General features: G+C 41.2%; 2 protein-coding genes across 28 annotated transcripts in view; both read left to right on the top strand.

Moving 5' to 3' along the window:
- The window catches only part of LRRFIP2 (LRR binding FLII interacting protein 2), a 125,407-nt gene that overhangs the window by 2,311 nt on the left and 95,367 nt on the right, over positions 1-27,729 (top strand). For all 27 annotated transcript variants that reach the window (XM_021666576.2, XM_021666577.2, XM_021666580.2 and 24 more), the window contains exon 3: positions 25,267-25,411. In XM_021666576.2, the coding sequence (XP_021522251.1) occupies positions 25,322-25,411 (90 nt within the window). In that variant the 5' untranslated portion in view covers positions 25,267-25,321. The remainder of the gene's footprint in view (positions 1-25,266; positions 25,412-27,729) is intronic.
- On the top strand, positions 21,155-22,445 carry LOC105719565 (glyceraldehyde-3-phosphate dehydrogenase-like). Its single transcript, XM_064360064.1, has one exon. It carries the CDS (start codon positions 21,441-21,443, stop codon positions 22,320-22,322), a length of 882 nt encoding a protein of 293 aa, XP_064216134.1. The 5' UTR covers positions 21,155-21,440; the 3' UTR covers positions 22,323-22,445.

Here is a 27,729-nt window from a genome sequence, read left to right on the forward strand (position 1 = left end):
TCCCTAATGTTGCTTTTGACTTTTGTCCAGCTAATAGTGACTTAAGAGTTTCAGTTCCCTGTAAACAGAGATTCCCTTTTGGAAAATCCCTTGTGGAAATTACCATAACTGACAGTCTTTGTAGGTAAATATGCAAGGGAAACCTTCCTACGTCGGGATTTAAATATCTCCATAACGAAAGGAAAAGGTGATATGGAGAATATATTTGGCAAATTATCTCTGCCTCTCAAAACAAAAACAAGTCTTTATTAGAAATGAATTTAGCAAGAGGGAGGGAACAATTTCTTGTAGAACTCTGTGGATTGTTTACCCTGTTCCTAGTGTGAGAAGGAACAGAGTTGATCATATATAGAAAAAAATAATTCTTGCAGTGTCCTGGGAATGTTGATGAGGATCATTCAAAAGGAAAGAAAATTCTTCTGTCTTTATCTTAGGATCATTATCCATTGCACCTGCAAAATAGAGGCTGTTTCTTAGCTTTTTACTTTTAACTAGTTGCTTTCTATCTGGAAAACCTAAATGGAGAGATGGTCCCTTACCCAGGAAAGTGTACTACTTTATCCAGTTTGCAAATAAAGAATAGAATCTATGATCATCATTTAAACCCCAACTTTTGAAAGCCAAGGCAGAAGGAATGCTTGAGCCTAGGAGTTCAAGACCAGCCTGAGCAACATAGTGAGACCTTGTCTCTACAAAAAAAATTAGCTGGTGGTCTGTGCCTGCAGTCCCAGCTGCTTGTGAGGCTGAGGTGGGAAGATCACTTGAGCTTGGGTGGTTGAGGCTGCTGTGAGCCCTGAAAGCACCACTGCACTCCAGCCTGGGAGACAGGGTGAGACCCTGTCTCAAAGATAAATAAAACTCAACTTTTAAAACTTCAGAAGGAGGGAGTTGAGCAAAACTTACCTTGTGAACTTTTTGGCTTATAATAAATTATTCTAGACTTCAAAGGAGTCAAACACTAGGCTAAAAACTGGGTTGATCATATGTTATACTTTTTTATTTGTTCCATTATTTATTTTTATGGGGAGGTCAAGAAATAATTCCATTTTTTTTTTTTTTTTTTAAATAAGATAATTCCATTTCATAGGGAACATATGTATCCATTTGTTTTAGCCTAGTGGTAGGGAGAACAATAGATAAAAGTAGAGATGATTAAGGAGGGGGAAGAAATGGCATTGTAGAAGGAGAATGCTTACTTCATAGGTTTAGTAGATGTTTATGGGACTTTTAAAAATTGATAAAACATTAAAAAATGTGGTGTATGATGAAAAGAAAGTCTGCTTTCCACCACAAACTCTCACCCTTTCCTTACCCCCACCCTCAATCCAAGCAACCAGTGTTAATGGTTTCTTGTGTATCTCTTTCCAAATTTCTATCATATATACAATCACATATGTTTAGGAGAAATATACTGTGTCTTTCATTCTTTGACATATGACGATCTTTCTATATTTAGCACATATTTCTATCTCACTTTTTTTTTTAAAGACTGCAAGTCTTGCCTAGTGTAGATGAACCATAATTTATTCATTTTCCATTATTTATTTTACCGTTTTCTATTGACAGACATTTAGGTTGTTTTTAGCCTTCTACAAACACTGCTATAATGAACAATTCATATATAAGTCTTTGTGCTAGTTAATAATGTATATAGAATGTATTTTCAAAGTGTGACTGTAAGATTGGGACTGAAGTTATGAAAAAATAAAACTATCTCGATCCTATATTGGGCTTTATTTATAATGAAATTTAACTTATTTCTTGGGCTTGTGGAAGGGGAAAGGAGCTCTTAATTACTATGTATTCTTTATGCATCTCTCCATTAAAAAAATATTGCAAATGTATTTTATAAAGTACTTAAAAACATTTGAGTGTCAGGTGGTTAATTTTATTCGTACTGGTAAAAGTAGAAATATTATTGTTTGAAGACTGGTGCTGTCATATAGAAGGCATTTATATTTGGTAATAGTTTTATAGTAGGTTGATTGTTTCAGAATTTTATGACCAGTATCAATTAAAAGCGTTGTGTATAATTTAACTTCTTGCCCTGTATGAGTTGGCTACTATGTTATTAGTCAGGAAAGAAGTAAATAATCTACCTTCTCTCTTCTTTTATGTTCCACCTCCTACTCTATTTGTAATAAAATAAACCTCTGTGGAGTTTGAGATCCAAAAATCCTTTTGCAAACCAGGGTGCTATTGATGGATTACTTTCTCAAGACAGGAAGTAGGTACAGATTCAATCTTTATTCTGCAAAGTGTTTCTGAACAGAATAAAGGAGGCTTAAGTTTTACATTTTGATGTTATACAGGTTACTTGTGGTCAGGAGGAGGTTTAGGATTCTTTTCCTTTTGAAATGAGAGACACAGAGAAAAAAAGTTACACGCTGAAGGGCTACAGTTTGTTGGAGTCGGAGCCTGTGAGTGGCAGCTTCCCTGGCTTGTACCCAGGGTCTATTTTGAGACCTTGTCAAAGCTTGCCTGACAGAACCTACCACATAACCATAATCTAGCCTGGTCTGCTGCACGTCAGGAAGACCTGCGGTTTAGGATCATTGGCAACCACAGAAGGGGGAGGTATAAAGAACATTTTGCCTGCAGAAGATTAAGGCTAAGTTTTGGAGTGAACATCTACTTAGCCTATATATCCTGTGATCCAAGTTTTTTGCTGCCATCTCCTCCTCCCCTACTTCTTCCTCTTATTGAAGAAAACTAAGGAGTAAAGGTCTTTTGTTTTTTTTTGAGATAGGTCTTACTCTGATGCCAAGGCTGGAGTGCAGTGGTAGATCACAGCTCACTGCATTTTCGACTTCCTGGGCTCGGGTGATTCTCCCACCTCAGCCTCCCAAGTAGCTGGGGCTATATGTATGCACTACCACACAGGGCCCAATTTTTGCCTTTTTTGTAGAGACAGAGTATCCCCATGTTGCCCACACTGGTCTTAAACTCCTGAGCTTACGTCATCCTCCCACCTTGGCCTCCCAAAGTGCTGAGATTACAAGCATGAGCCACTGCGCCTGGCCAGTAGGAAAGTTTTTTAAAAAATGTCCACAAGAAAGTTTTTAGAAAATGTGCCAGCATTGATGTTATTTTCTGGTTATATGAGAGTGTTTGCCAAGAATCAATCAAATGTTTTACAACAGGGAAAAGGCATTATTGTTACTGGCATAGGGAGGCCCCCAGTTAAAATAGCAGTCCAGTTCAGAGCCCTTCATACTTGCCATTAGGGTCAAAAGGACTCTTGGAATAATGGACTATTTTACAGGATGATTTTGAGTTCAGATAGATACATTAACTTCTTCCCAAGTTGTCATTCTGTTTTTCCTGTGGTACTATAGAGTGTCATGAAGTCATGTCTTTAAACTCTTGGTTATTACCAGGTGCTCTCTCCTAGCGTAGTTGCCTCCTTGTATTATGTGGTGTCTTACGAAAACCTTGATGTTTTTATTCTTAGTGAACGAAACACTTGAGTTTAAAGTTCTTTAACTGATGTCACTTCTTAGGCTAGGAAGCTGATAAAAAACTTAGTGTTCCACCCTTTGACCAAGGTTCATGTCACCACATTCAGCTGCAGCTTTGTATTACAGTCAACACTGTTTGGAGAATCCGGCACACAAACTGAATTTACAATTGCAAGCCTGAAGATTGTTCTCTCTGGCCCCCACTTTTTTGTTTAGATTAGGTTGTGACTGCAGGAAATTTAGATTTCCTTTGCCCTCAGTAATTGGGGTTGTTCACATTTATGATGATGAGGATGATGATGATGATGATGATGATGATGATGTTGTATTTAGGATTCAGTATGAGGAGAAAAAATAAACTTGTATTTTTGTTTTTCCTTATCAGTTTATTCCCATTATCTTATTTTCCCTTCTCTGCCTCAGCCTTCCTTTCCTCCTCAGGGGGAAAAAAAAAGAAAAAAGAAAAAGAAAATAAATAAATAAAGAACAGCAGAGAAAGAGAGAGTGGTAAAGAACTGGGAAAAGCCTTGGAATACATATCAGGATGCTTTCTCAGAGGTGGAATATTAAAACCTTTGTTAAAGAATCATGGATTATCTTTTTCTGTTGTTTGCATTTTGAACCCTCTATATCTTAACGTTCTTTCATTACGAACACCACATTTTTAACTACTTTTGATATAACAGATATCTTTACTGCTTTAGGGAAGCAAATTAATTTTTGTTACGGTTCTGAACATGTTGTTGTTCCTTACATGCCCACTTTCCTAAGTAGAAATATATTAACAGCTAGGAGCAATCTTTTGGCTTTCTGTTTTGTAAGTTAGAGTATACTGTACTGTGTGCAGAGGATTAGGATGTTAAAAATATGTATTTCCCTATTAAATGGCTTAAATCATGAACAAATTGAATATATAGCGTTGTCATTTTTTAAAAAGTAAATGTTCCAGTCAGGTGACCCAAGGATTATAGACTAAATATAGAAACAAATTCAGCTGTCTACGGCCATACCACCCTGAACGCGCCCGATCTCGTCTGATCTTGGAAGCTAAGCAAGGTTGGGCCTGGTTAGTACTTGGATGGGAGAAACAAATTCAGCTTTGGATTAGACGTTTTTTTCCTTGTCACAAATAATGCTGTATCTAGGCGAACAGTCAAGGAATTGAGAGGGCATTGTTCTCTTTGTCTTGCCAAATTCATCCTTCACAAGCCAAATAAAGTTTGTTTTGTTTTTAAAATTGTGGTAAAATATAGATAACAAAATTTACTCTGTTGACCTTTTTAAAAAATGTTTGTTATTGCCAACATGGTGAAACCTCTACTAAAAATACAAAAATTAGCTGGGTGTGGTGGTGCGCACCCATAGTCCCAGCTACTTGGGACGCTGAGGCAGGAGAATTGCTTGAACCCGGGAGGTGGAGGTTGCAGTGAGCTGAGATTGTACCACTGCATTCCAACCTAGCAACAGAGCAAGACTGCGTCTCAAAAAAAAAAAGTTTTTTATTATGGTAAAATACAGTCATGTGTTGCTTAATGGCAGGGATATGTACTGGGAAATGTATCATTAGGTAATTTTCTCGTGCAAACATCGTAGAGTGTACTTAGCTAGTCTGGACAGTGTAGCCTCTACACACCTAGACTATATGTTATAGTCTGTGGTTCCTAGGCCGTAAACCTGTGCACGTTACTGTACTGAATACTGTAACTGTAGACAATTAACACAATGGTAAGTTTTTGTGTATCTAAACATAGAAAAGATACAGTTAAAATATGATATAAAAGGTTAGAAAATAGGCAAGGCATGGTGGTGTGCACCTGTAATCCCAGGTACGAGGAGGCTGAGGCCTCACTTGAGACCAGGAGTTCTAGGCCATAGCGTGAGCACACCTGTTAATAGCCATGGCATACCAGCCTGGGCAACACAGTGAGACCCCATCTCTTAAAAAGGGCACACCTGTATAGGACAGTTCCATTTTAATCTCATGGGACCACTGTCAAATGTGTAGTCCACTGTTGACTGGAACATTGTTATGCAGCACATGACTGTATATGTAACATAAAATTTATTATTTAAACAATTTTTAAGTGTACAATTCGGTGATATTAAGTACAATTACATTATTGTGTAACTATCACCTCTATCCGTCTTCTGACTTTTTCACCATCCCAAACAAGCTCTGCCCATTAAACAATAACACCTCATGCTCGTAGCCCTTGGTAACCATCGTTCTGCTTTTTGACTCTATGAATTTGTCTACTCTAGGTACCTCATATAAATGGAATCATGTAATATTTGTCTTAGCATGATATCTTCAAGATTCATGCACGTTATAGCATGTATCAGAATTTCATTTATTTTTAAAGCAGAATAATATTCCTTTGATGTTTATACCATGTTGTCTAATCATCTGTTGATGGTTGGGTTGTTTCCTTCCTTCTGCTCTTGGGAATAATGCCACCATGAATATGAGTATACAAGTATCTGTTCAAGCGCCACTCAGTTCTTTCGTGTATGTACCCAGAAATGATAATTACCAAATTTTATTTGAATATTCTATGTTTAATTTTTTGAGGAACCACCGTACTATTTTCCACGGTGGTTGCATCATTTTATATTACCACCAGCAATGCACAGTGGTTCCAATTTCTCAACATCCTTGCCAACACTTGTTATTTTCTGTTTTTTTTAATTGATTGATTGATTGATTTTTATTTATTTTGAGACAGGGTCTCACTCTGTCACCAAGACTGGAATGCAGTGGCCTGATCACAGCTCACTGTAGCCTTGACCTCCTGGGCTCAAGTAATCCTTCCCACCTCAGCCTCCTGAGTAGCTGAGAGTACAGGTGTGCACCGCCATGCCTGGCTAATTTTTGTATTTTTTGTAAAGATGAAGTATCACCATGTATCCCAAGGAGGTTCTCAAACTCCTGGGCTCAAGCAGTCCACCAGCCTTGGCTTCCCAAAGTGCTGGGATTACAGGTGTGAGCCATTGTGCCTGGCCCTGTTTTCTAACACAACAAAAGTCTATTATTTTTAAAATAAAATCTCTAATAGGGTGGTATCTCACTGTGGTTTTGATTTGTATTTCCCTGATGATGAGTGATATTGCACATCTTTTCTTTCCCTCCCTCCCTTCCTTCTTTTTTTTTTTTTTGGCTTTGGAACTCAGGCTGGAGTATAGTGACACAATCACTGTCTCACTGCATCACTGCAGCCTCGACCTCCTGGGCTAAAGTGATCCTCCCAACCCAGCCCCTCGAGTAGAACCATAGGCATGGACCACCATGTTCAGCTGATTTTCTTTTTATTATTATTTTTTAAAGACGGGATTTCACCATGTTGGTCAGGCTGGCCTTGAACTCCTGACCTCAGGTGATCCGTCCGCCTTGGTCTCCAAAGTGCTTGGATTACAGGTGTGAGCCACTGCACTCGGCCTTTTTTTTTTTTTTTTTTTTTTTTTTTTTTGAGATGGAGTTTCACTCTTCTTGTCCAGGCTGGAGTGCAATGGGGCGATCTCGGCTCACCACAACCTCTGCCTCTTGGGTTCAAGTGATTCTCTTGCCTCAGTCTATCTCCGGAATAGCTGAGATTACAGGCATGCGCCACTACTCCAGGCTTTTATTTTTAGTAGAGACAGGGTTTTTCCATGTTGGTCAGACTGGTCTCAAACTCCTGACCTCAGGTGATCTGCCCACTTTGGCCTCCCAAAGTGCTGGGATTACAGGACCAGCCTTTTTTTTTATATATATTTTGTAGAGATATGTTGCTTAGGCTGGTATCTAACTCCTAGGTTCAAGCAACATTGTCCAGGCTGGTGTCCAACTCCTGGGATCAAGCAATCCTCTTGCCTCAGCCTCCCAAAGTGGTGGGATTACGTATGTTGAGCCCACATGCCTGGCTAAGCATCTTTTCATGTGACCATTTGTGTGTCTTCTTTGGAGAAATGTCTACTTCTGTCTTTTGTTTATCTTTTTTTTTTTTTGAGACGGAGTTTCGCTCTTGTTACCCAGGCTGGAGTGCAATGGCGCGATCTTGGCTCACTGCAACCTCTGCCTCCTGGGTTCAGGCAATTCTCCTGCCTCAGCCTCCTGAGTAGCTGGGATTACAGGCACGCGCCGCCATGCCCAGCTAATTTTTTGTATTTTTAGTAGAGACGGGGTTTCACCATGTTGACCAGGATGGTCTTGATCTCTTGACCTCGTGATTCGCCTGCCTCGGCCTCCCAAAGTGCTGGGATTACAGGCTTGAGCCACCGCGCCCGGCCTTGTTTATCTTTTTAATTGGGTTTTTGTTGTCACTGAGTTGTAGGAATTCTTTTTATCAATCCTTTATCAGCTATGTGATTTGCAAATTTTTTTTTATTCCATGGGTTGTCTTTTTACTTTTTGATAGTGTGCTCTGATGTACATAGTTTTTATTTTATGTTTTTTTGAGATGGAGTCTTGCTCTGTCCCAGGCTGGATTGCAGCCACACAGTCTTGGTTTACTACAACCTCTACCGCTATGTTCAAGCTATTCTCCTGCCTCAGCCTTCTGAGTAGCTGGGATTACAGGTGTGCACCACCACGTCTGGTTAATTTTTGTATTTTTAGTAGAGCTGGGTTACTAAATGTTGGCCAGGCTGGCCTTGAATTCCTGACCTTGTGATCCCCCTGCCGGGGCCTCCCAAAGTACTGGGATTACAGGCATGAGACACTACACCTAGCCCAGTTTTTATTTTTATTTATTTTTTAATCTTTTTTTTTTTTTAGACAGAGTCTTGCTCTGTCGCCAGGCGCCAGGCTGGAGTGCAGTGGCACGATCTCGGCTCACTGCAACCTCCCTCTCCCGGGTTCAATCAGTTCTCCTGCCTCAGCCTCCGGGTAGCTGGGACTACAGGTGCATGCCACCACACCCAGCTAATTTTTTTTGTATTTTTAGTAGAGATGGGGTTTCACCATGTTGGCCAGGATGGTCTCGATCTCTTGACCTCGTGATCCGCCCACCTCAGCCTCCCAAAGTGCTGGGATTACAGGCTTGAGTCACCGTGCCCGGCCCAGTTTTTATTTTTAATAGAGATGGGGTCTCACTATGTTAGCCCGCCTCAGCCTCCCAAAGTGCTGGGATTACAGGCTTGAGCCACCGTGCCCGGCCCAGTTTTTATTTTTAATAGAGATGGGGTCTCACTATGTTAGCCAGGTTGGTCTTGAACTCCTGACCTTAAGTGATCTCCTACCTCAGCCTCCCAAAGTGGTGGGAGTACAGATGTGAGCCACAACACCCTGCCTAAAGTTTTAAATTTTGATAAAATCCAGCTTACCTTTTCTTTTGTTCCTTGTGCTTTTGGAATGTCCTAGATATCATTGCCAAATCCAGTATCATGAAGTTTTTCCCATGTATTTTCTCCTATGAGTTTTATGGTTTTTGCTCATTTGTTTAGGTCTTTGATCCAATTTGAGTTAACTGGATTTCTATATGGTGTAAGGCAGTGGTCCCCAACCTTTTTGGCACCAGGGACCAGTTTTGTGGAAATCAATTTTTCCATGGACAGAAGTAGGGTGGGTAAGGGGATAGTTTCGGGGAATAAAAAAGAAAAGAAACCATTCCATTTCAGATGATCATCAGACATTAGATTCGCATAAGGAACGTGCATCCTAGACCCCTTTCATGCACAATTCACAATAGGGTTTGTGCTCCTCTGAGAGCTGATCTGACAGGCGACGGAGCACAGGTGGTAATGCTCGCTTGCCCACTGCTTACCAGGTGCTCTGTGGCCTGGTTCCTAACAGCTACCAGTCCGTGGCCTGGGGGTTGGGGACCCTTAGTGTAAGGTAAAGTTCCAGTTTCATTCTTTTGAATGTGGATATACAGTTTTCCTAGCACCATCTGTTGAAATGACTGTCCATTTTCCATTGACTGGCAACCTTATCAAAAATCATTTGACTATACCTCTATTTATTTCTGGGCTCTGTATTATATTCTGTTGGTCTATATATCTGTCTTTATTCTAGTAACACTGTTTTGATGATTGTAGTTTGTAGTAAGTTTTCACATCAGGAAGTGTGAGTCTTCCAACTTTTTCTAGATTGTTTTGGCTATTTGGGCTCCTTTGAGAGTCTATATGAATTTTAATTTTAGTGTGGGTTTTTTTTTCACTTCTGCAAAAAAATTGGGATTTTGACTGGGAATGCGTTGAATCTGTAGATTGCTTTGGGTAATATTCACATTTTAACAGTATTATGTCTTCTAATCCATGAGAATGGGATGTATTTCTGTTAATGTCTCCTTAATTTTTAAAAATGATTTATAGTTTTCAGTTTATAAGTCTTTTGTCTCCTTAGTTTATTTGTAAGTAATTTGTTCTTTTTGATAGAATAAAAAAGTTTATTTTTATTTTTAATTACTTACAAGTAAACTTATTTATAATTAAGTTTATTTGTAAGTAATTTATTCTTTTTTTTTTTTTTTTGGAGACAGAGTTTCACTCTTGTTACCCAGGCTGGAGTACAATGGTGCGATCTCGGCTCACCACAACCTCTGCCTTCTGGATTCAGGCAATTCTCCTGCCTCAGCCTCCTGAGTAGCTGGGATTACAGGCACGCGCCACCATGCCCAGCTAATTTTTTGTATTTTTAGTTGAGACGGGGTTTCACCATGTTGACCAGGATGGTCTCGATCTCTTGACCTCGTGATCCACCCGCCTTGGCCTCCCAAAGTGCTGGGATTATAGGCGTGAGCCACCGCGCCCGGCACCTCAGTGGTTTTTAGCACAAAATTTCTCACATCTTTGCTGTGAGTTGAAAAGCAGTGACAGAGTGGTAGTGTGTTCCACAGAGTCATTGAGGGACTCAGGCTGCTTTCCACTAGTGATTCTACCACCTTCTGGGGCCTCAGAGACTTTGAGTTTCCTCTATCTGGCTGGCAGAGGCAAGGACAAAGAGAGAGTGCATGGAAAGCTTGATGGGCCGGGCCAGGCCAGGATGTGGTATACATCAGTTTTGTCCACATTCCACTGGCTAGAACTGAGTCAGATGGCTACACTTAACTGCAAGGAAGGAAAGGGAAAACGCCTTAGTGAACAATAAGCCAATCTCTGCCATAGTATGTATCCCTAAGAAGTATATCGTTTTGTTTTGGAAAATTGAATAGCAAGCATCAACTGAGGCTATGAAAGGAAAGGTGCATATTGCTGTTATTAGACAAAGGCTGCCAGAAGGTAAGCTGAAGAGTCTTCCTTGATCCTTTCTGGATGAGTCATTGGGAAAGTTTGTTATTGAGTCTGGAGAAACACAGGCTACCACAGTCAGGGAATCTGGCACAACTAAAGTGTTTACAAGATACTACAGTAAATATCTAGAAGAAACGTGATTGGGATAATAGATTGCTGTATGTGGTTTTGCTTCTAAACTAAGCTCATCATGCTCTAGCTCTCAGGAATAAGGAAAAGCAAAATACTTCTGTGCTGTGAAATAAGTCTTCAGCTCATCTGGGCACCAGCAACTTTATCCATACCGGGTCAAGACAAACTAAATTCCAGTGAAAACCTGGACTAGGCACATCTTATGTTAAATGGATGTGTCCCAAAGGCTGTGGGAATTTTGGTAATGACAGTCCTTCATTACGTCTCTTGAATCATATTGCTCCAATCTGTAGCCTTCTTTCTGAGACATCTATTATTCTTCCGGAGTTCCCCTTTTGCCCCTCTTCTGTGTTTGATTTATTCCCTGTATACTAAGTTTCCTTCTCTGTTGGTTTTTCACTTTTACTTGATTCAGCCTCTCTTCTACTAACTTACTGACAACGAATGTAGAAGAGGTAAATTTTTGAGACCTTTCATGTGTGAAAATGTCTTTAATAATTAAGTATGAGAATAGAGGGATTTGACTGATATAGGCTGCCTATCGATTGTCTGTAATTTTCCTTCAGGAGTTTGAAGGCATCACTGTCATCTTCTTGTTTCCGGAATTACTTCTGAATGTCTTGAAGCCATTCTTTTTTTTTTTTTGAGACGGAGTTTCACTCTTGTTACCCAGGCTGGAGTGCAATGGCGTGATCTCTGCTCACCACAACCTCCGCCTCCTGGGTTCAGGCAATTCTCCTGCCTCAGCTTCCTGAGTAGCTGGGATTACAGGCACATACCACCATGCTCAGCTAATTTTTTTTTTGTATTTTTAGTAGAGACGGGGTTTCACCATGTTGACCAGAATGGTCTCGATCTCTTGACCTCGTGATCCACCCGCCTCGGCCTCCCAAAGTGCTAGGATTACAGGTGTGAGCCACCGCGCCCGGCTTCAAGCCATTCTTAATCCTTTATATGTGGCCTGACTTTCCCACCTCTGGAGGCTTGTAAAATCATCTTTGTTCTCATTGTTTAAAATTACTAAGATATACGTTGGTGTGAACACAGGACTTTTGTTGAACATTCTGGGCACTTTCAGTCTGGCAACTCATGTCCTTAACTTCTGGGATGTTATTTTATTAATAATTTATTTTTGTTTTCTCTTTCTCTCTCTCTCTCTCTTTTTTTTTTTTGAGGCAGGGTCTCGCTTTGTCACCCAAGCTGGAGTACAGTGGCGTGAACATGGCTTACAACCTCAGCCTCCTGGGCTCAAACGATGCTCCCGTCTCAGCCCCCACAAGTAGCTGGGACTATAGATGTGCACCGCCATGCCCAGCTAGTATTTGTATTTTTTGGTAGAGGCAAGGTTTTGCCATGTTGCCCAGGCTCGAACTTCTGAGCTCAAGACATCTGCCTGCCTCGGCCTCCCAAAATGTTGGGATTACAGGCATGAACCACCACGTCCAGCCTGTTTTCTCTTTCTCTAGTTATTTGAATGTTGGTCCCTCTGGACTGATACTTTAACCCTATGTATTTTTCTTTCCTATTTTCTACCTCTCTGTCTTTTTTTTTTTTTTTCTGTTTTCCGTAAGACTTCCTGAACTTTATTTCCCAACCTGAGTTTTTTAAAACTAATTTTTTTATTGCGGTACTATTCATGTATCATAAAATTTAGCCCTTTAAAGTAGTGACCTTTTTAGTGGCTTTTTAGTGTAGTCACAGTTGTGCAGCATCAGTGCTAATTCCAGAAGGTTTTCATTACCCCCACAAAGAAACCATACCATAGCAGTCACTCTCCGTTTCCTCTTTCCCCTAGACTTTGTGGAAAGCACTAATCTGTTATACTTTCTGTCCCTATGGATTTACCTGTTCTGCACATTTTACATAAATGAAATTATTCAAAATACAGTTTTTGTGTCTGGCTTTTATCACTGCTCATGTTTTTAGGATTCACCCTTGTTGTAGCGTGGGTCAATACTTTATTTCTTTTTTTTTTTTCTTTCTGAGACAGAGGCTTGCTCTGTCACCCAGGCTGGAGTACAGTGGTGTGATCTTGGCTCACTGTAACCTCCACCTCTTAGGTTCTAGCAATTCTCATGCCTCAGCCTCCCGAGTAGCTGGGATTACAGGTGCATGCCACTATACTTGGCTATTTTGTTTGTTTGTTTGTTTAGTAGAGACAGGGTTTCACCATGTTGGCCTTACTGGTCTCAAACTTGTCCTCAAATGATCCACTCTCCTTGGCCTCCCAAAGTGCTGGCCTTATAGGCATGAGCTATCATGCCAGGCCCAATATATTTCTTTTTATGGCTGGATAATACTCCATTGTATGGATATGCCACATTTGCTTATCGATTCATCAGTTGATGGACACTGGGATTGTTTTCACTTTTGGCTATTGGGAATAATGCTGCTGTGAACATTCAGTTACAAGTTTTTGTGTAGATAAGTTTTCAATTCTCTTGAGTATATACCTAAGAGTAGAATTGCTGATTTCTATTATGTTTTTAATTTCTACTATTATATTTTAATTTCCAAGATCTTGTATTTATTCTCTGAATTTTTTTTTTTAAGACGGAGTTTCGCTCCCGTTGCCCAGGCGTGAGCGCAGTGGCGTGATCTCAACTCATTGCAATCTCCACCTCCCGTGTTCAAGCTATTCTCTGGCCTCAGCCTCCTGAGTAGCTGGAATTACCGGCTTGTGCCACCACATCCAGCTAATTTTATATTTTTAGTAGAGACGAGGTTTCATCTTGTTGGTTAGGCTGGTCTCAAACTCCTGACCTAAGGTGATCTGCCCGCCTTGGCCTCCCAAGGTGCTGGGATTACAAGCATGAGCCACCACGCCTGGCCCTATTGTCTGAATTTTTTAATAGCCTCTGGTTCTTGTTTCATAGCTATAATTTGCCTTCATTTTCCGAAGATACTAGTGATGAATATTTTTGAAGTTTTCTTCTCCCTGCGTAGTTTATTTTCACTAAGTTATTCTTTTGAGTTAGTGGGTTTTTGCAGACTTCTTGATTTGAGAATAGGTGGAATTGGTCAATTTTGACCTCCCTTGAAGAGGAGTTTATATTTTGGGAGCAGTGTGGGTGATTTAAAGGGGGCTGAAACAGTCCCACATTTCAAAATGCAGGCTTTCACCTAAGCCCACACTTCCTGCTTCATCCCTATTCCCATTGCTCACCCTGCCCTTCCCCAGAGTCCCTTTTGTCTTCTGGAACTTCTGGCGTCTTGAGGAATAGGAGATGAAATTGAAGCTGAGATAGTAGCCTATCTGTGCTTCATCTCCTATTTCCCAGGATACCAATCAATGGAAAGGGGACCTGGAGGTCTAACTACTTCATATAAAGACTTTTAAGTGATCTCTCTCTCTTTTTTTTTTTTTGCCTAGGGCTTATTCACTGGGCTAAAGCAATCCTCCTGCCTCAGCCCTGCAAATAGTTGGTGGGACTACAGGTGTGAACCACTACACTTGGCTAATTTTTGTATCAAAACTCCAGCTGCCGTCCCCCCCTTTTTCTTTCTTTCTTTCTTTCTTTCTTTTTTTTTAAGAAAGTGACAAACTCAGGCCAGATGCAGTGGCTCACACCTATAATCCCAGCACTTTGGGAGGCAGAGGCATGTGGATCATCTGACGTCAGGAGTTTGAGAACAGCCTGGCCAACATGGTGAAACCCCATCTCTACTAAAAATTAGCCAGGCATGGTAGCACATGCCTGTAATCTTAGGTACTCAGGAGGCTGAGGCAGGAGAATTACTACAGCCCGGGAGAAGGAGGTTGCAGTGAGCCGATATCATGCCACTGCACTCCAGCCTGGCCAAGAGCAAGATTCTGTGTCAAAAAAAAAGAAAGTGACAAACTCATTCAAAAATTTATATAGGAATGCAAGGGGCCTAGAATAGCCAAACAGTGTTAAAGGAAGAACAAAAAATTTGGAGGACTCAGTTTTCCCAATTTAAAAATTTGCTACAAAGCCATGTTAATCAAAATGATGTAATACTGGCATAGGATAGACATTTAGTTTAATGAAATAGAATTAAGTGTCCAGAAAGTAAATCCTTACTTTTGTGGTCAGTTGATTTTTGACAAGGGTGGCAAGATAATTCAGTGGGAGAGCGTGATCTTTTTAACAAATGGTGCTGGGACAAATAGGTATCCTTGTGCAAAAGTGTGAAGTTGGATCCCTGCCTCACACCATATATGAATATGAACTGAAAATGGATCATAGACCTAAGTATAATAGGTAAAACTGTAAAATGCTTAGAAGAAAATGTAAAAATAAATCATCATGGCCTTGGGGTAGGTTTCTTGGATATGACATCAAAAGAAGCAACAAGAGAAAGAAAAGGATAAATTGGTCTTCTTCAAAACAAACACTTCGTGCTTCAGAGAACACCATCCAGGAAATATATGTAGAGATGGTATAAGTACCTTCTCTCTGGTCTCTTTACCACTTTTATTTACCCAGTGTTCTATTTTGCCTACTTACAAGGCAATGACAGTGCTATATAAATAGTAACTTGCGAATTCTCAGTGGATATTTGTTGAAAGGGAAAAATTAAAGGTATGTGATAGGTTTTATTTTATGAAAATTTAATTTTAGAGCCTCCTTCATATTAATTGCATTTTTAAAATATTGAAATAGCATATCCTTCTTACATGTGTTCCCATTTTCCTTATATTTTGTTTCATCTTCATTCTTTGCTACCTGGGCTTATATTGTTCTTTTTAGTACTTCTAGTCTTTTTCCTGTTTTCTGCTTTCTTTTTTTTAGAGACATAGTCTTGCTCTGTTGCCCAGGCTGGAGTGCAGTGGTGTGATCAAGGCACACTGCAACCTGGCCATAATCTTTATTTTTAATATGTATGTAACTATTGGCATTCTTCAGTTCTGTGATTACCTCTGCCTTCCTTTTCTTTTTCACTCAAGATTTTTAATTGCAATTCCTAATCCCCTTGCCTTTTTTTCACCTAGTCTTCCACACTTCTTAAGCAGTTACTTCTTTCCCCAACATTTTATTATAAAAAATTAAAAATTTTTGTTTTTAGAGACAGGGTTTCACTTTGCTTTCCAGGCTGGTCTCAAATTCTTGGGCTCAAGCAGTCTGCCTGCCTCAGCCTCCCAGAGTACTGGGATTACAGGTGTGAGCCACTGTGTTTGGCTGATGATAAAAAATTTTAAACATACCCTGGGTGGGGTGGCTCTTGTCTATAATCCTAGCACTTTGGAAGACTCAGGCAGGTGGATTGCTTGAGCCCAGCAGTCAAGATGAGCCTGGCTAACATGGTGAAACCCTGCACCTACCAAAAATACAAAAATTAGCCAATCACAGTGGTGCATATCTGTATTCCCAGGTACTTGGGAGGCTGAGGCAGGAGAATCACTTGAGCCCAGGAGGCAGAGGTGGCAGTGAGCCAAGATCACGCCATTGCACTCCAGCCTGGGAGACAAAGTGGAAGACCCTGTCTCAAAAAAGTTTTTTTTAAACATGGAGAAAAACCGAAATAGTTGTGCTGTGAACACTCATGTACCTACGATCTGGATTCCATCATTTTATCTTTTGCTGTTGTTGCAGTTTAAAGTATCAGATCTCAGTACACTTCAACCCTAAGTATTTTAGCATGCACATGATTGGCTGGAGTTTAATATTTGTGTAGAGGACTTTTTTCTTTTGTGGTAAAATTTACATCGAACAATATGCAAAGATTTAAAATATACCATTTAATGATCTCTGTCTTCTGTTTCCTTTCAAGTCACTTGTGTTCTACTGAGAGAACTAGCATAACCATTATAAGGCTGCCCTCCCAAAACTTGGATATTCATTTGCAGTTTCAAAAATAAACTTTGAATAACACAAAGTACCTTAAAAATTTCTCCTTTTTTGTTTTTATTATATGCATGTGCTAGACAGCAAAATGATTATAGTCAAGGCATTTATTTTTTCCAAATTGTTCTGTACTTTAGCAGAAACTCTTAGCTTGGTTTAGTGCTGTTACACAGTGCATGCTGGATGAAATAATTTGATATTTTTGTTTAATTAAAAGTATGAAATCATAAAGGCCAGGATTGCTTTTTTTGTCAAATTCACAAGCTAAATATGCAAAACAGGTAGTTAATTCAAAATGCTTTAAATATTTATGGAGTGATTTATAGTTTATTGAATGCTTGCATTTTTAAAAAATTCATTTGAGCCTCACATTAACCATGTTAGATAGATGAAACTGATAGATAAAGAGATGCAGGCTTAGAAAGTGGGAAGGGTAACACAACAAGTGGTAGTGCAATCAGTTGAACTTGGATCTTCTTTTTTTTTTTTTTTTTTCTTGAGACGGAGTCTCGCTCTTGTTACCCAGGCTGGAGTGCAATGGCGCGATCTTGGCTCACCGCAACCTCCGCCTCCCGGGTTCAGGCAATTCTCCTGCCTCAGCCTCCTGAGTAGCTGGGATTACAGGCACGCGCCACCGTGCCCAGCTAATTTTTTTGTATTAGTAGAGACAGGGTTTCACAATGTTGACCAGGATGGTCTCGAGCTCTCAACCTCGTGATCCACCCGCCTCGGCCTCACAAAGTGCTGGGATTACAGGCTTGAACCACCGCGCCCGGCCGGATCTTCTTATTCTAAGTTCTGTCGAGTGGTAACAACTCCAGTCACACTAAGTCTTTAGTTCAGAGACCCTTCCGCATACTGGGATTTGTTTATGCATAACTATGAAATGTTTTCTTATGCAGACTAGTGTTCACTGTAATGACAGCTGTGATGCAAAGACATACTAGGACAATATTTTGGAATTCTCTATGATGCAATACTTAGATATAAAGGAACTATATCAGGATCCATATTAGGCACAGAACTTTCTAAGTATCCTATATTTAGAATGTGACATACTGATGTTACATGCACATTCTATTCTTAAGAAACTGGACAATATCATGATTGAAGTGCCACTTTTACTGTGGCAAAATGCCTATTGTTTCAGACGTGTATTACATGAGAAGCTCATTGGAGAAGAGAAAGCCTTATTGAAATATCTGTCTGTTTGGAAGGTTTATATTCCACAAGATCCTGAAGATACTTTCCTTCTTTTCCTTAAGTAGACAAATACTTCATGGCAAAACCATCTGGGGAAAATCAACTTGACACTGTGTGGGTAAAGGACTTGACAAAAATACAGGCAATTTTGTTCTTATCAGTTGAGGAAAAGCTTTAACTCTTTAAGTTGTTTGATACCACCGAGGAAACAGTGGAAGAAATTCACATGCTCCTGAAGAAAAGTGTTCTTGAGGAAACCTTGGGATAGAAATGTACTGCAAGTCCTTTAGGATTAGAAGCAAAATAATCTATTTAAGGTTTCCTTTGCGTCTGCATTCTCATATTTATCATTTTGTTGAAAAGTTTTCCATTGGCTGTGTTAGGAATCTTCTTTCAAGGTTTCCTTCGTCACTGATACTGAAGGACATGGAGTTACTAGAAAATAGATTACATGAGAACTGAAAAACCTCTAATTCTTTTTTTTCCCCCTTTTTCTTTTTAAAGACAGGGTCTCCCTCTGTTACCCAGGCTGGAGTGCAGTGGCTCTATCATGGCCCACCATAACCTTGGCCTCCCTGGGCTCACACAGTCCTCCCACCTCAGCCTCCCAAGTAGCTGGGACTATAGGTGTGTGCCAACATGTCTGGATAATTATTTTAATTTTTTGTAGAGACACTGTTTCACCGTGTTGCCCAGGCTGGTCACTTTTCTAATATTGGTAAGGATACCTGGCTACAGGGTACAAATAATACAGTTCTTTTAAAAGTACTGGGTTATCCTTTGAACTAAGTAGTCTTTGATCTGCATCATGTGCAACTGAAAAAGATGACAGGAACTGGCCAATCAGTCATATAAATACCTAGGTGCCTTCTGCAGATATTACAAGAAGGCTAAGGAAGATAGAAAGGAAGTTGTTCCTATTTCCTGCTTATCCTGTGCTGCTTTTTACTGTCATATCTTTCTCAGGGCTGCCTGTTCTGGAGCTGTTAAACCATTTTGTTTGGAAGTAATTTTAAGAAAGAATAATTTTTACATAAATCTCTGATCCAGTAGTACTCTGGCAGGTCTAAGGCATAGGCAATGTTAGTTGAGAAAGAAAGAAAAATGATTATGGGGATAGAAGAGAAAGAAAAGAAAGAAGTACATTCAAAAGAATGCTACCAGCAGTGGTTTCAGAGGAGCCTCTCAGTAGTATAGCATGTTATGCTTAATTTGGATGTAATCCAGTTGGGGGCTAGTTTATTTTTTGAGCCTTGGATTGGAACGTTTTCATTTTTATTTATTTATTTTTTGAGATAGGGTCTCTGTCACCCAGGCTGGGGTGCAGTGATCATGACTCACTGCAGTGTCAACCTCCCAGGCTCAGTCAGTTCTTGCACCTCAGCCTCCCAAGTAGCAGTAACTACAAGCGTATGCCACCATGGCTGGCTAATTTATAACAATTTTTCGTAGAGGCAGGGTTTTGCCATGTTGCCCAGACTGGTCTAAAACTCTTGGGCTCAAGCAATTCTCCTGACTCAGCCTCCAAAAGTGCTGGGATAATTATACGTGAGCCACCATGCCTGGTTTTAGTTTTTAAAAAATGCATCTTGTCAGGCGTGGTGGCGCATGCCTGTAATCCTAGCACTTTGGGAGGCCAAGCCCGATGGATGATGAGGTTAAGAGATTGAGAGCATCCTGGCCAACATGGTGAACCCTGTCTCTACTAAAAATACAAAAATTAGCTGGGCGTGGTGGTGCGCACCTGTAGTCCCGGCTACTTGGGAGGCTGAGGCAGGAGAATCACTTGAGCCTGGCAGAGATTGCAGTGAGCCAAGATCATGCCACTGTACTCCAGCCTGGGCCACAGAGCAAGACTCTGTCTCAAAAAAAAGAAACTATCTCTTTTTCCTCAATGCTATTGAAATTTTAGAGAATTAAGAAAAAATGCATCCATAATCCTAACCTCATAACAAAACCACTGGTAAACTATTGACATACTTCCAGCCAAATCTATTTTTATTCTCTAATTATTTTTATGTGTCTGGATTTAGAAAATGCTTACATTTTTGTCTTTTGCTTCTGTGAAATGTCTTTCAGTGTGTCCTTGAAAAGCTGGCTGATGGATAAGTATTGGATGATACCACAATGCATTTGCTAAATTGTCAACCCTAGTCTGAAAAGGAACATTGTGTTGCATGTTGCTTTTTTTTTAGTAGGTGGCTAATATTTGTATACATCATTACCACTTAAAAAGATTATGTTTTAAAAATTTCAGTCTGTCGGAGCCAGGCGCAGTGGCTCACACCTGTAATCCCAGCACTTTGGGAGGCCAAGGTGGGTGGATCACGAGGTCAAGAGATCGAGACCCTCCTGGTCAACATGGTGAAACCCCGTCTCAACTAAAAATACAAAAAATTAGCTGGGCATGGTGGCGCGTGCCTGTAATCTCAGCTACTCAGGAGGCTGAGGCAGGAAAATTGCCTGAATCCAGGAGGCGGAGGTTGTGGTGAGCCGAGATCACGCTATTGCACTCCAGCCTGGGTAACAAGAGCGAAACTCTGTCTCAAAAAAAAAAAAAAAAAAAAAAAAAAATTTCAGTCTGTCATGGTGGCTCATTCCTGTAATCCCAGCACTTTGGAAGGCTGAGGCAGGTGGATCACCTGAGGTCAGGAGTTTAAGACCAGCCTGGCCAACATGGTGAAACCCCATTTCTACTAAAAATACAAATTAGCCGGGTATGGTGGCGCATGCCTGTAGTCCCAGCTACTCAGGAGACTGAGACAGGAGAATCACATGAACCTAGCAGGTAAAATTGCAGTGAGCCAAGATTGTGCCACTGCATTCCAGCCTGGGCAAGAAAGAGCGAGACTGTCTCAAAAAAAAAAAAAATTATTTCAGTAGTTTTTGGGGTACAGATGGTTTTTGGTTACATGAGTAAGTTCTTTAGTGGTGATTTCTAAGATTTTAGTGTACCCCGTCACTCAAGCAGTTTTCACTATTCCTGGTATGTTGTCTTTTATTCCTTACCCCCTGCCCTTGCCCTCACCACCAAGTTCCCAAAGTTGATTATATCATTCTTACGCCTTTGTGTCTGTGTATTTTAACTCCTACTTATAAGTGAGATCATATGATACTTGGTTTTTCATTCCTGAGTTACTTCGCTTAGAATAATGACCTCTAACTCCATCCAAGTTGCTGCAAGAGACATTAATTCATTTCTTTTCATGGCTCAGTAGTATTCCATGGTGTATACATAACACATTTTCTTTTTCTGCTCATTGGTTGTTGGGCACTAGGTTTTTTCCATCTCTTTGCAGTTATGAATTGTGCTGCTATAAACATGTGTGTGCATGTGTCTTTTTCACATAATAACTTTCGTAGAGACCCAGTAGTGGAATTGCTCGATCAAATAGTAGTTCTACTTTTAGTTCTTTAAGAAATCTTCGGGTCTCTGCTCCTCCTGTTCGACAGACAGCCGTCTCTTGCCTCTCAACGCCAGCCACATCCCTGAGACACCGTGGGGAAGGTGAAGGTCAGAGTCAACGGATTTGGTCGTATTGGGCGCCTGGTCACCAGGGCTGCTTTTAACTCTGGTAAAGTGGATATTGTCGCCATCAATGATCCCTTCATTGACCTCAACTACATGGTCTACATGTTCCAGTATGATTCCACCCATGGCGAATTCCATGGCACTGTCAAGGCTGAGAACGGGAAGCTTGTCATCAATGGAAATCCCATGACCATCTTCCAGGAGCGAGATCCCTCCAAAATCAAGTGGGGCAATGCTGGCGCTGAGTATGTGGTGGAGTCCACTGGCGTCTTCACCACCATGGAGAAGGCTGGGGCTCACTTGCAGGGGGGAGCCAAAAGGGTCATCATCTCTGCCCCCTCTGCTGATGCCCCCATGTTCGTGATGGGCGTGAACCGTGAGAAGTATGACAACAGCCTCAAGATCGTCAGCAATGCCTCCTGCACCACCAACTGCTTAGCACCCCTGGCCAAGGTCATCCATGACACCTTTGGTATCGTGGAAGGACTCATGACCACCGTCCACGCCATCACTGCCACCCAGAAGACCGTGGATGGCCCCTCTGGGAAACTGTGGCGTGATGGCCGTGGGGCTCTCCAGAACATCATCCCTGCCTCTACTGGCGCTGCCAAGGCCGTGGGCAAGGTCATCCCTGAGCTGGACGGGAAGCTCACTGGCATGGCCTTCCGTGTCCCCACTGCCAACGTGTCAGGGGTGGACCTGACCTGCCGTCTGGAAAAACCTGTCAAATATGATGACATCAAGAAGGTGGTGAAGCAGGCGTCAGAGGGCCCCCTCAAGGGCATCCTGGGCTACACTGAACACCAGGTAGTGTCCTCTGACTTCAACAGCGACACCCATTCTTCCACCTTCGATGCTGGGGCTGGCATTGCCCTCAACGACCACTTCGTCAAGCTCATTTCCTGGTATGACAATGAATTTGGCTACAGCAACAGGGTGGTGGACCTCATGTCCCATATGACCTCCAAGGAGTAAGACCCCTGGACCACCAGCCCCTCACGAGGGGAAGAGAGGCCCTCACTGCTGGGGAGTCCCTGCCACACAGTCCCCCACCACACTGAATTGTTCCTCCTCACAGTTTCCATGCAGACCCCTTGAAGAGGGAGGGGCCTAGGGAGCTCCACCTTGTCGTGTACCATCAATAAAGTCCCCTGTGCTCAGCCCAAAAAAAAAAAAAAAAAAAAAGCAATCTTTGGGCCAGGCGCAGAGTGGCTCATGCCTGTAATCCCAGCACTTTGGGAGGCCAAGGTGGGTGGATCACGAGGTCAAGAGATCAAGACCATCCTGGTCAACATGATGAAACCCCGTCTCAACTAAAAATACAAAAAATTAGCCGGGCAGGGTGGCACACACCTGTAGTCCTAGCTACTCGGGAGGCTGAGGCAGGAGAATTGCTTGAACCTAGGAGGTGGAGGTTGCAGTGAGCCGAGATTGGGTCACTGCACTCCAGCCTGAGTGAAAGAGTGAGACTCCATCTCAAAAAAAAAAAAAAAAAAAAAAGAAATCTTTATATTGTTTTCCATAGTGGTTGTACTGGTTTTCATTCGCATCAGCAATGTATACACTATTACTATTAAGTAAGTGAATAATCTTTAAAATTATGCTGAAGATGATTGAAGACTTCTGAGAAACCTCTTCTGTCTTCTTCAGGAGTTGTTCTGATTTGTGTCTGGGATATATCCGCTGCTACATTAAGAAGTACATTTGTTGTGTGTTTTCTTTTTTTTATTTTTTTGAAACAGAGTCTTGCTCTGTTGCCCAGGCTGGAGTGCAGTGGCACAATCTCAACTCACTGCAACCTCCACCTCCTGGGTCCAAGCGATTCTCCTCTCTCAGCCTTCCGAGTATCTGGGATTATAGGCATGCACCACCATGCCTGGCTAATTTTTATTTTTGAGATGGAATCTCGCTCTGTCACCCATGCTGGAGTGCAGTGGCATGGTCTCAGCTCACTGCAACCTCCACCTCCTGGGTTCAAGCAATTCTTCTGCCTCAGCCTCCTGAGTAGCTGGGATTACAGGTGCCTGCCACCACACCTGGCTAATTTTTGTATTTTTAGTGGATACGGGGTTTTACCATGTTGGCCAGGCTGGTCTCAAACTCCTGACCTCGTCATCCACCCTCCTGGGCCTCCCAAAGTGTGGGGATTACAGGTGTGAGCCATCGTGCCTGGCCTCACCTGGCCAATTTTTGTATTTTTAGTAAAGACAGGGTTTCGCCATGTTGGCCAGACTAGTCTCGAACTCCTGATCTCCAGTGATCTGCCTGCTTTGGCCTCCCTAAGTGCTGGTATTACAGGTGTGAGCCACTGCGCCCAACCAGTGTTTCCATTTTTAAATGAGTTCTTAATCAGATCTAGATATGTCTTTTATAGTAAAGTAGTAAAGCATCATCAGTCTTTATTCGGGTGGACAGAATAACAGGCTAGCTCTGATCAATGAGAAATGGTGTCAGATAAGTTGGGAATGTCTTGAATCTTTATTGGAGAAAACATTTTGGTAGAGTAATTCTGCTTTATTTTGCCTGAATGAAGTAAATTCCAGTGCATTAAAGTTATTTAGAGTTTCAATATAGCCAGTTCTGTTAGGGCAGACTTACTTGAGAATTCCTTTGTGATTCATACTGTAATGAAATTTTGCTGGTTTATTTTGGTAAAGCAAGTCAAAAATTTTTAAGTTATGGAATATTTAGCTAAATGAGCTATGCTTATAGCAATGTGTATAGAAGAAAAGAGGTCATGAGATTTGCATTGCATTCTTTCATGGTAATTAATCTTCAATCTCAAATACCGTGTGTTAGAAAGGTTAGATGGTCTTTTTCATCCTTATTATTTAATCCTGGCAGATGAGTTTTTCTTCTCCCTTTTGTTAAAATAGGTTTAATAAGTAATAGTAACAGGTTCATAGATAAAGTCTTTTTATTTTATTTATTTATTTTTTTGAGATGGAGTTTCACTCTTGTTGCCCAGGCCGGAGTGTAATGGCGCAATTTCGGCTCACCGCAACCTCTGTTTTCCAGGTTCAATTGATTCTCCTGCATCAGCCTCCCAAGTACCTGGGATTACAGGCATGCGTCACCATACCTGATTAATTTTGAATTTTTAGTAGAGATGGCGTTTCACCATGTTGGTCAGGCTAATTTTGATCTCCTGATCTCAGATGATCCACTTGCCTCTGCCTTCCAACGTGCTGGGATTACAGGCGTGAACCACCGCGCCCAGTGATATATTCTTAATCATTTGACTACATTTGTTTTGTTCATCATTGCACCTTTAGTACCTCTTATAGTACTTGGTAACAACAGACACTCAGGTGTTTGTTACACGGACAGTGTTGGTTATTGTTAATTGCGGAATAATAAACCTTCATTTTTTCTTTTATACAGTTGTGGGTTTTATTTTGTTTTGTTTTTTGAGATGGAATCTCTCTCTGTCACCCAGGCTGGAGTTTAGTGGCGCGATCCCGGCTCACTGTAACCTCCGCCTCCAGGGGTTAAGCAATTCTCCTGCCTCAGCCTCCAGAATAGCTGGGATTATAGACATGCACCACCATGCTCGGCTAATTTTTGTATTTTTGGTAGAGACAGGGTTTCACCATGTTGACTAGGCTGCCCAGCTATGGTAATTTTAAATGGTTTAGTAGAATTTCTGCTGACGTCAACTTTCTGAGGCTGATATTATAATACACTCTCATAGGTTGCTGTGGGTAGCATAGTCAAAAGAGTTAGGAGGTTTAATAATTAGTATAAAATTAAATATTCTAAAATTTATTGGAGTAATTTGGTAGTAGGAAGAGAGGTATTTGGTGACTACTTTCTCTAAGAAGAAAGATAATTTCTCTGTTAAAAGTGAATGTATAAATGAGCATGAAAACTGCACAAAGAGAAATATCCTAAATTATTATGTTTTTGTTTATTTCAGGGCTGAAAACACAGTTAAATCACTGTCAAAATTAAAAGGCTATTAAGTACACAAGATGGGGACCCCTGGTTCTGGAAGGAAAAGAACACCTGTGAAAGACCGATTTTCTGCAGAAGATGAAGCTTTGAGTAACATTGCCAGAGAGGTATGTTTGGTAAGCCCCCCCACAACACTGAGTTGCACAGAGGTACTGTAAACATGCTGAGGGGACAGAGATACAGACATTTACTCATTTAACTAGTTTTGGATGTTTATTAAGAGCAAGATATTATAGCTGGTCTCTAAAATAGTGTATTAGAATAAAATATAGTTGGATATTATCAAAAGAAATCAAATATAGAGATGAATCTCTGAACAACATGTTTTATTTGAGACAATAGAATTGTAATTTGGGCATACACACGGACTGCTTTGGTCTTTGGTATGTCCAAAGAACAAAGAAAAGATTGGGTTTTTATTAAAGAAATGTTATCTTTTGTTTTGAAAGAAAACTCATCGCCACTAGCAAAGTTTTTGGGAGCCGGCATACTCTGATTGGTTAGTGACTGTGGTAGGTTAAACTAGCCTTAGAGTTACTGCAGTTCATTTCCACAGCTACTAAGTAAAACTGGTCTTAAGGTTATAGCAGGTTATTTCAGCAGCTGGCTTGCCAGATAATCCCTGGGCAGGTGCTTGTGCCCTAAGTGCTTTTCTTTTCCTTTTCCTCCCCCTGGTCTCTAATTTAATTGGGTATGACAAGATAATTCCAATTTATGTAATCAATTTTCACAATATCCAATGCATCCAAATTAATTTTTCTTTATATTTTTGTGGGTTGCTTGAGTTCCACTTACTTGTTCTAATGTATTGAAATGTGTAATTAATCTTTGGAATGTAAACATAATGAGAATGTTGAAGATATGATAACTATATTATAGAAATACTCATTGGGCTCTGCAGTGAATATGCTTCAGATGTGCTGATATAAATGAAACAATATTTCGTGTCTGTTCAGATTCAGAGCCTTATAGTTAAAAATTCTATTGAAACATTGCAGTGGAATTTTTTTTTTTTTTTTTTTTTGAGACAGAGTCTCACTCTGTCACCCAGGCTGGAGTGCAGTGGTGCGATCTCGGCTCACTGCAACCTCCGCCTCCCAGGTTCAAGCAATTCTCTTGCGTCAGCCTCCTGAGTAGCTGGGAGTACAGACACGTGCCACCGCACCCAGCTAATTTTTGTATTTTCAGTAGAGACGGGGTTTCAACATCTTGGCCAGGCTGGTCTTGAACTCCTGACCTCATGATCCACCCGCCTCGGCCTCCCAAAGTGCTGGGATTACAGGCGTGAGCCACCGTGCCCGGCCTCTGCAGTGGAATTTTTATGTTTAATTCTTTAGCTGGTAGCAGAGCTTCTGGGGCAATTTTGTTTCAGCTTGTTATAACTCAGAAAAAAGAAAAAGGCAGCAACATTTCCTGCTGTATATTGGAATTTTTTTTTTTTTTTTTTGAGACAGAGTCTCGCTCTGTCCCCCAGGCTGGAGTGCAGTGGCGCAATCTTGGCTCACTGCAACCTCCTGCCTCCCGGGTTCAAGTGATTCTCCTGCCTCAGCCTCCTGAGTAGCTGAGTTAAAGGTGTGCGCCACTGTGCCTGGCTAATTTTTGTATTTTTAGTAGAGACGGGGTTTCAACATCTTGACCAGGCTGGTCTCCAACTCCTGACCTTGTGATCCACCCGCCTCGGCCTCCTAAAGTGCTGGGATTACAGGTATGAGCCACTGTGCCTGACTGATAATTCCAGTTTATATAATCAATTTTCACAATATCCAATGCATGAAAAATTATTTTTTCTTTATATTTTTGTGAGTTACTTGAGTTCCATGTACTTGTTCTAGTGTACTGAAATTTATAATTAATCTTTGGGATGTAAACTTAGGATAATTAGAAGTTGAAGATACCGCTGGGCACAGTGGCGGGCGCCTGTAATCCCAGCTCCCCGGGAGGCTGAGGTCGGCGGATCGTGGGTGCTCGGGAGTTCGGGACTGCGGCGCTGTGTAGAGCAGGCGTCTGCACCGGGCCTGGCACCAAGATGGGGCTCCCTGGGGAGCCCGCGGGTGCCAGGTTGTCTAAGGAGTGGGGGACCAGGCCCAGGCCCGACACGGAGCAGGTCAAACTCCCCATGCTGGGCAGCGGTGGGACCACGCCCACAAGCAACGCCTGCAGTTCCGCTGTGGACATCCGACGAGACCCGGTCTCTAGAAAAAAAAAAAAAGAAATGGAAGATACGATGACTATATTACAGAAATACTCACTGGGCTATGCAGTTGATATGTTTCAGATGTGCTGTATAAATGTTGATGGAAACAATATTTCCTGTCCAGATTCAGTGTTTTATTTTTTGAAACATTGCAGTGGAATTTTTATGTTCAATTCTTTTACCTGGTAACAGCTTCTGGGACAATTTTGTTTCAGTTTGTTGTAACTCAGA

Source organism: Aotus nancymaae, unplaced genomic scaffold (genome assembly GCF_030222135.1).
Source record: "Aotus nancymaae isolate 86718 unplaced genomic scaffold, 86718_ANA_hifiasm-v0.15.2.pri h1tg000038l, whole genome shotgun sequence".
NCBI classification, from domain to species: domain Eukaryota; kingdom Metazoa; phylum Chordata; class Mammalia; order Primates; family Aotidae; genus Aotus; species Aotus nancymaae.

Excerpts from the sequence above, each read along its gene's own strand:
- LOC105719565 (XM_064360064.1), top strand. The coding sequence starts at position 21,441 with ATGGTCTACATGTTCCAGTATGATTCCACCCATGGCGAATTCCATGGC.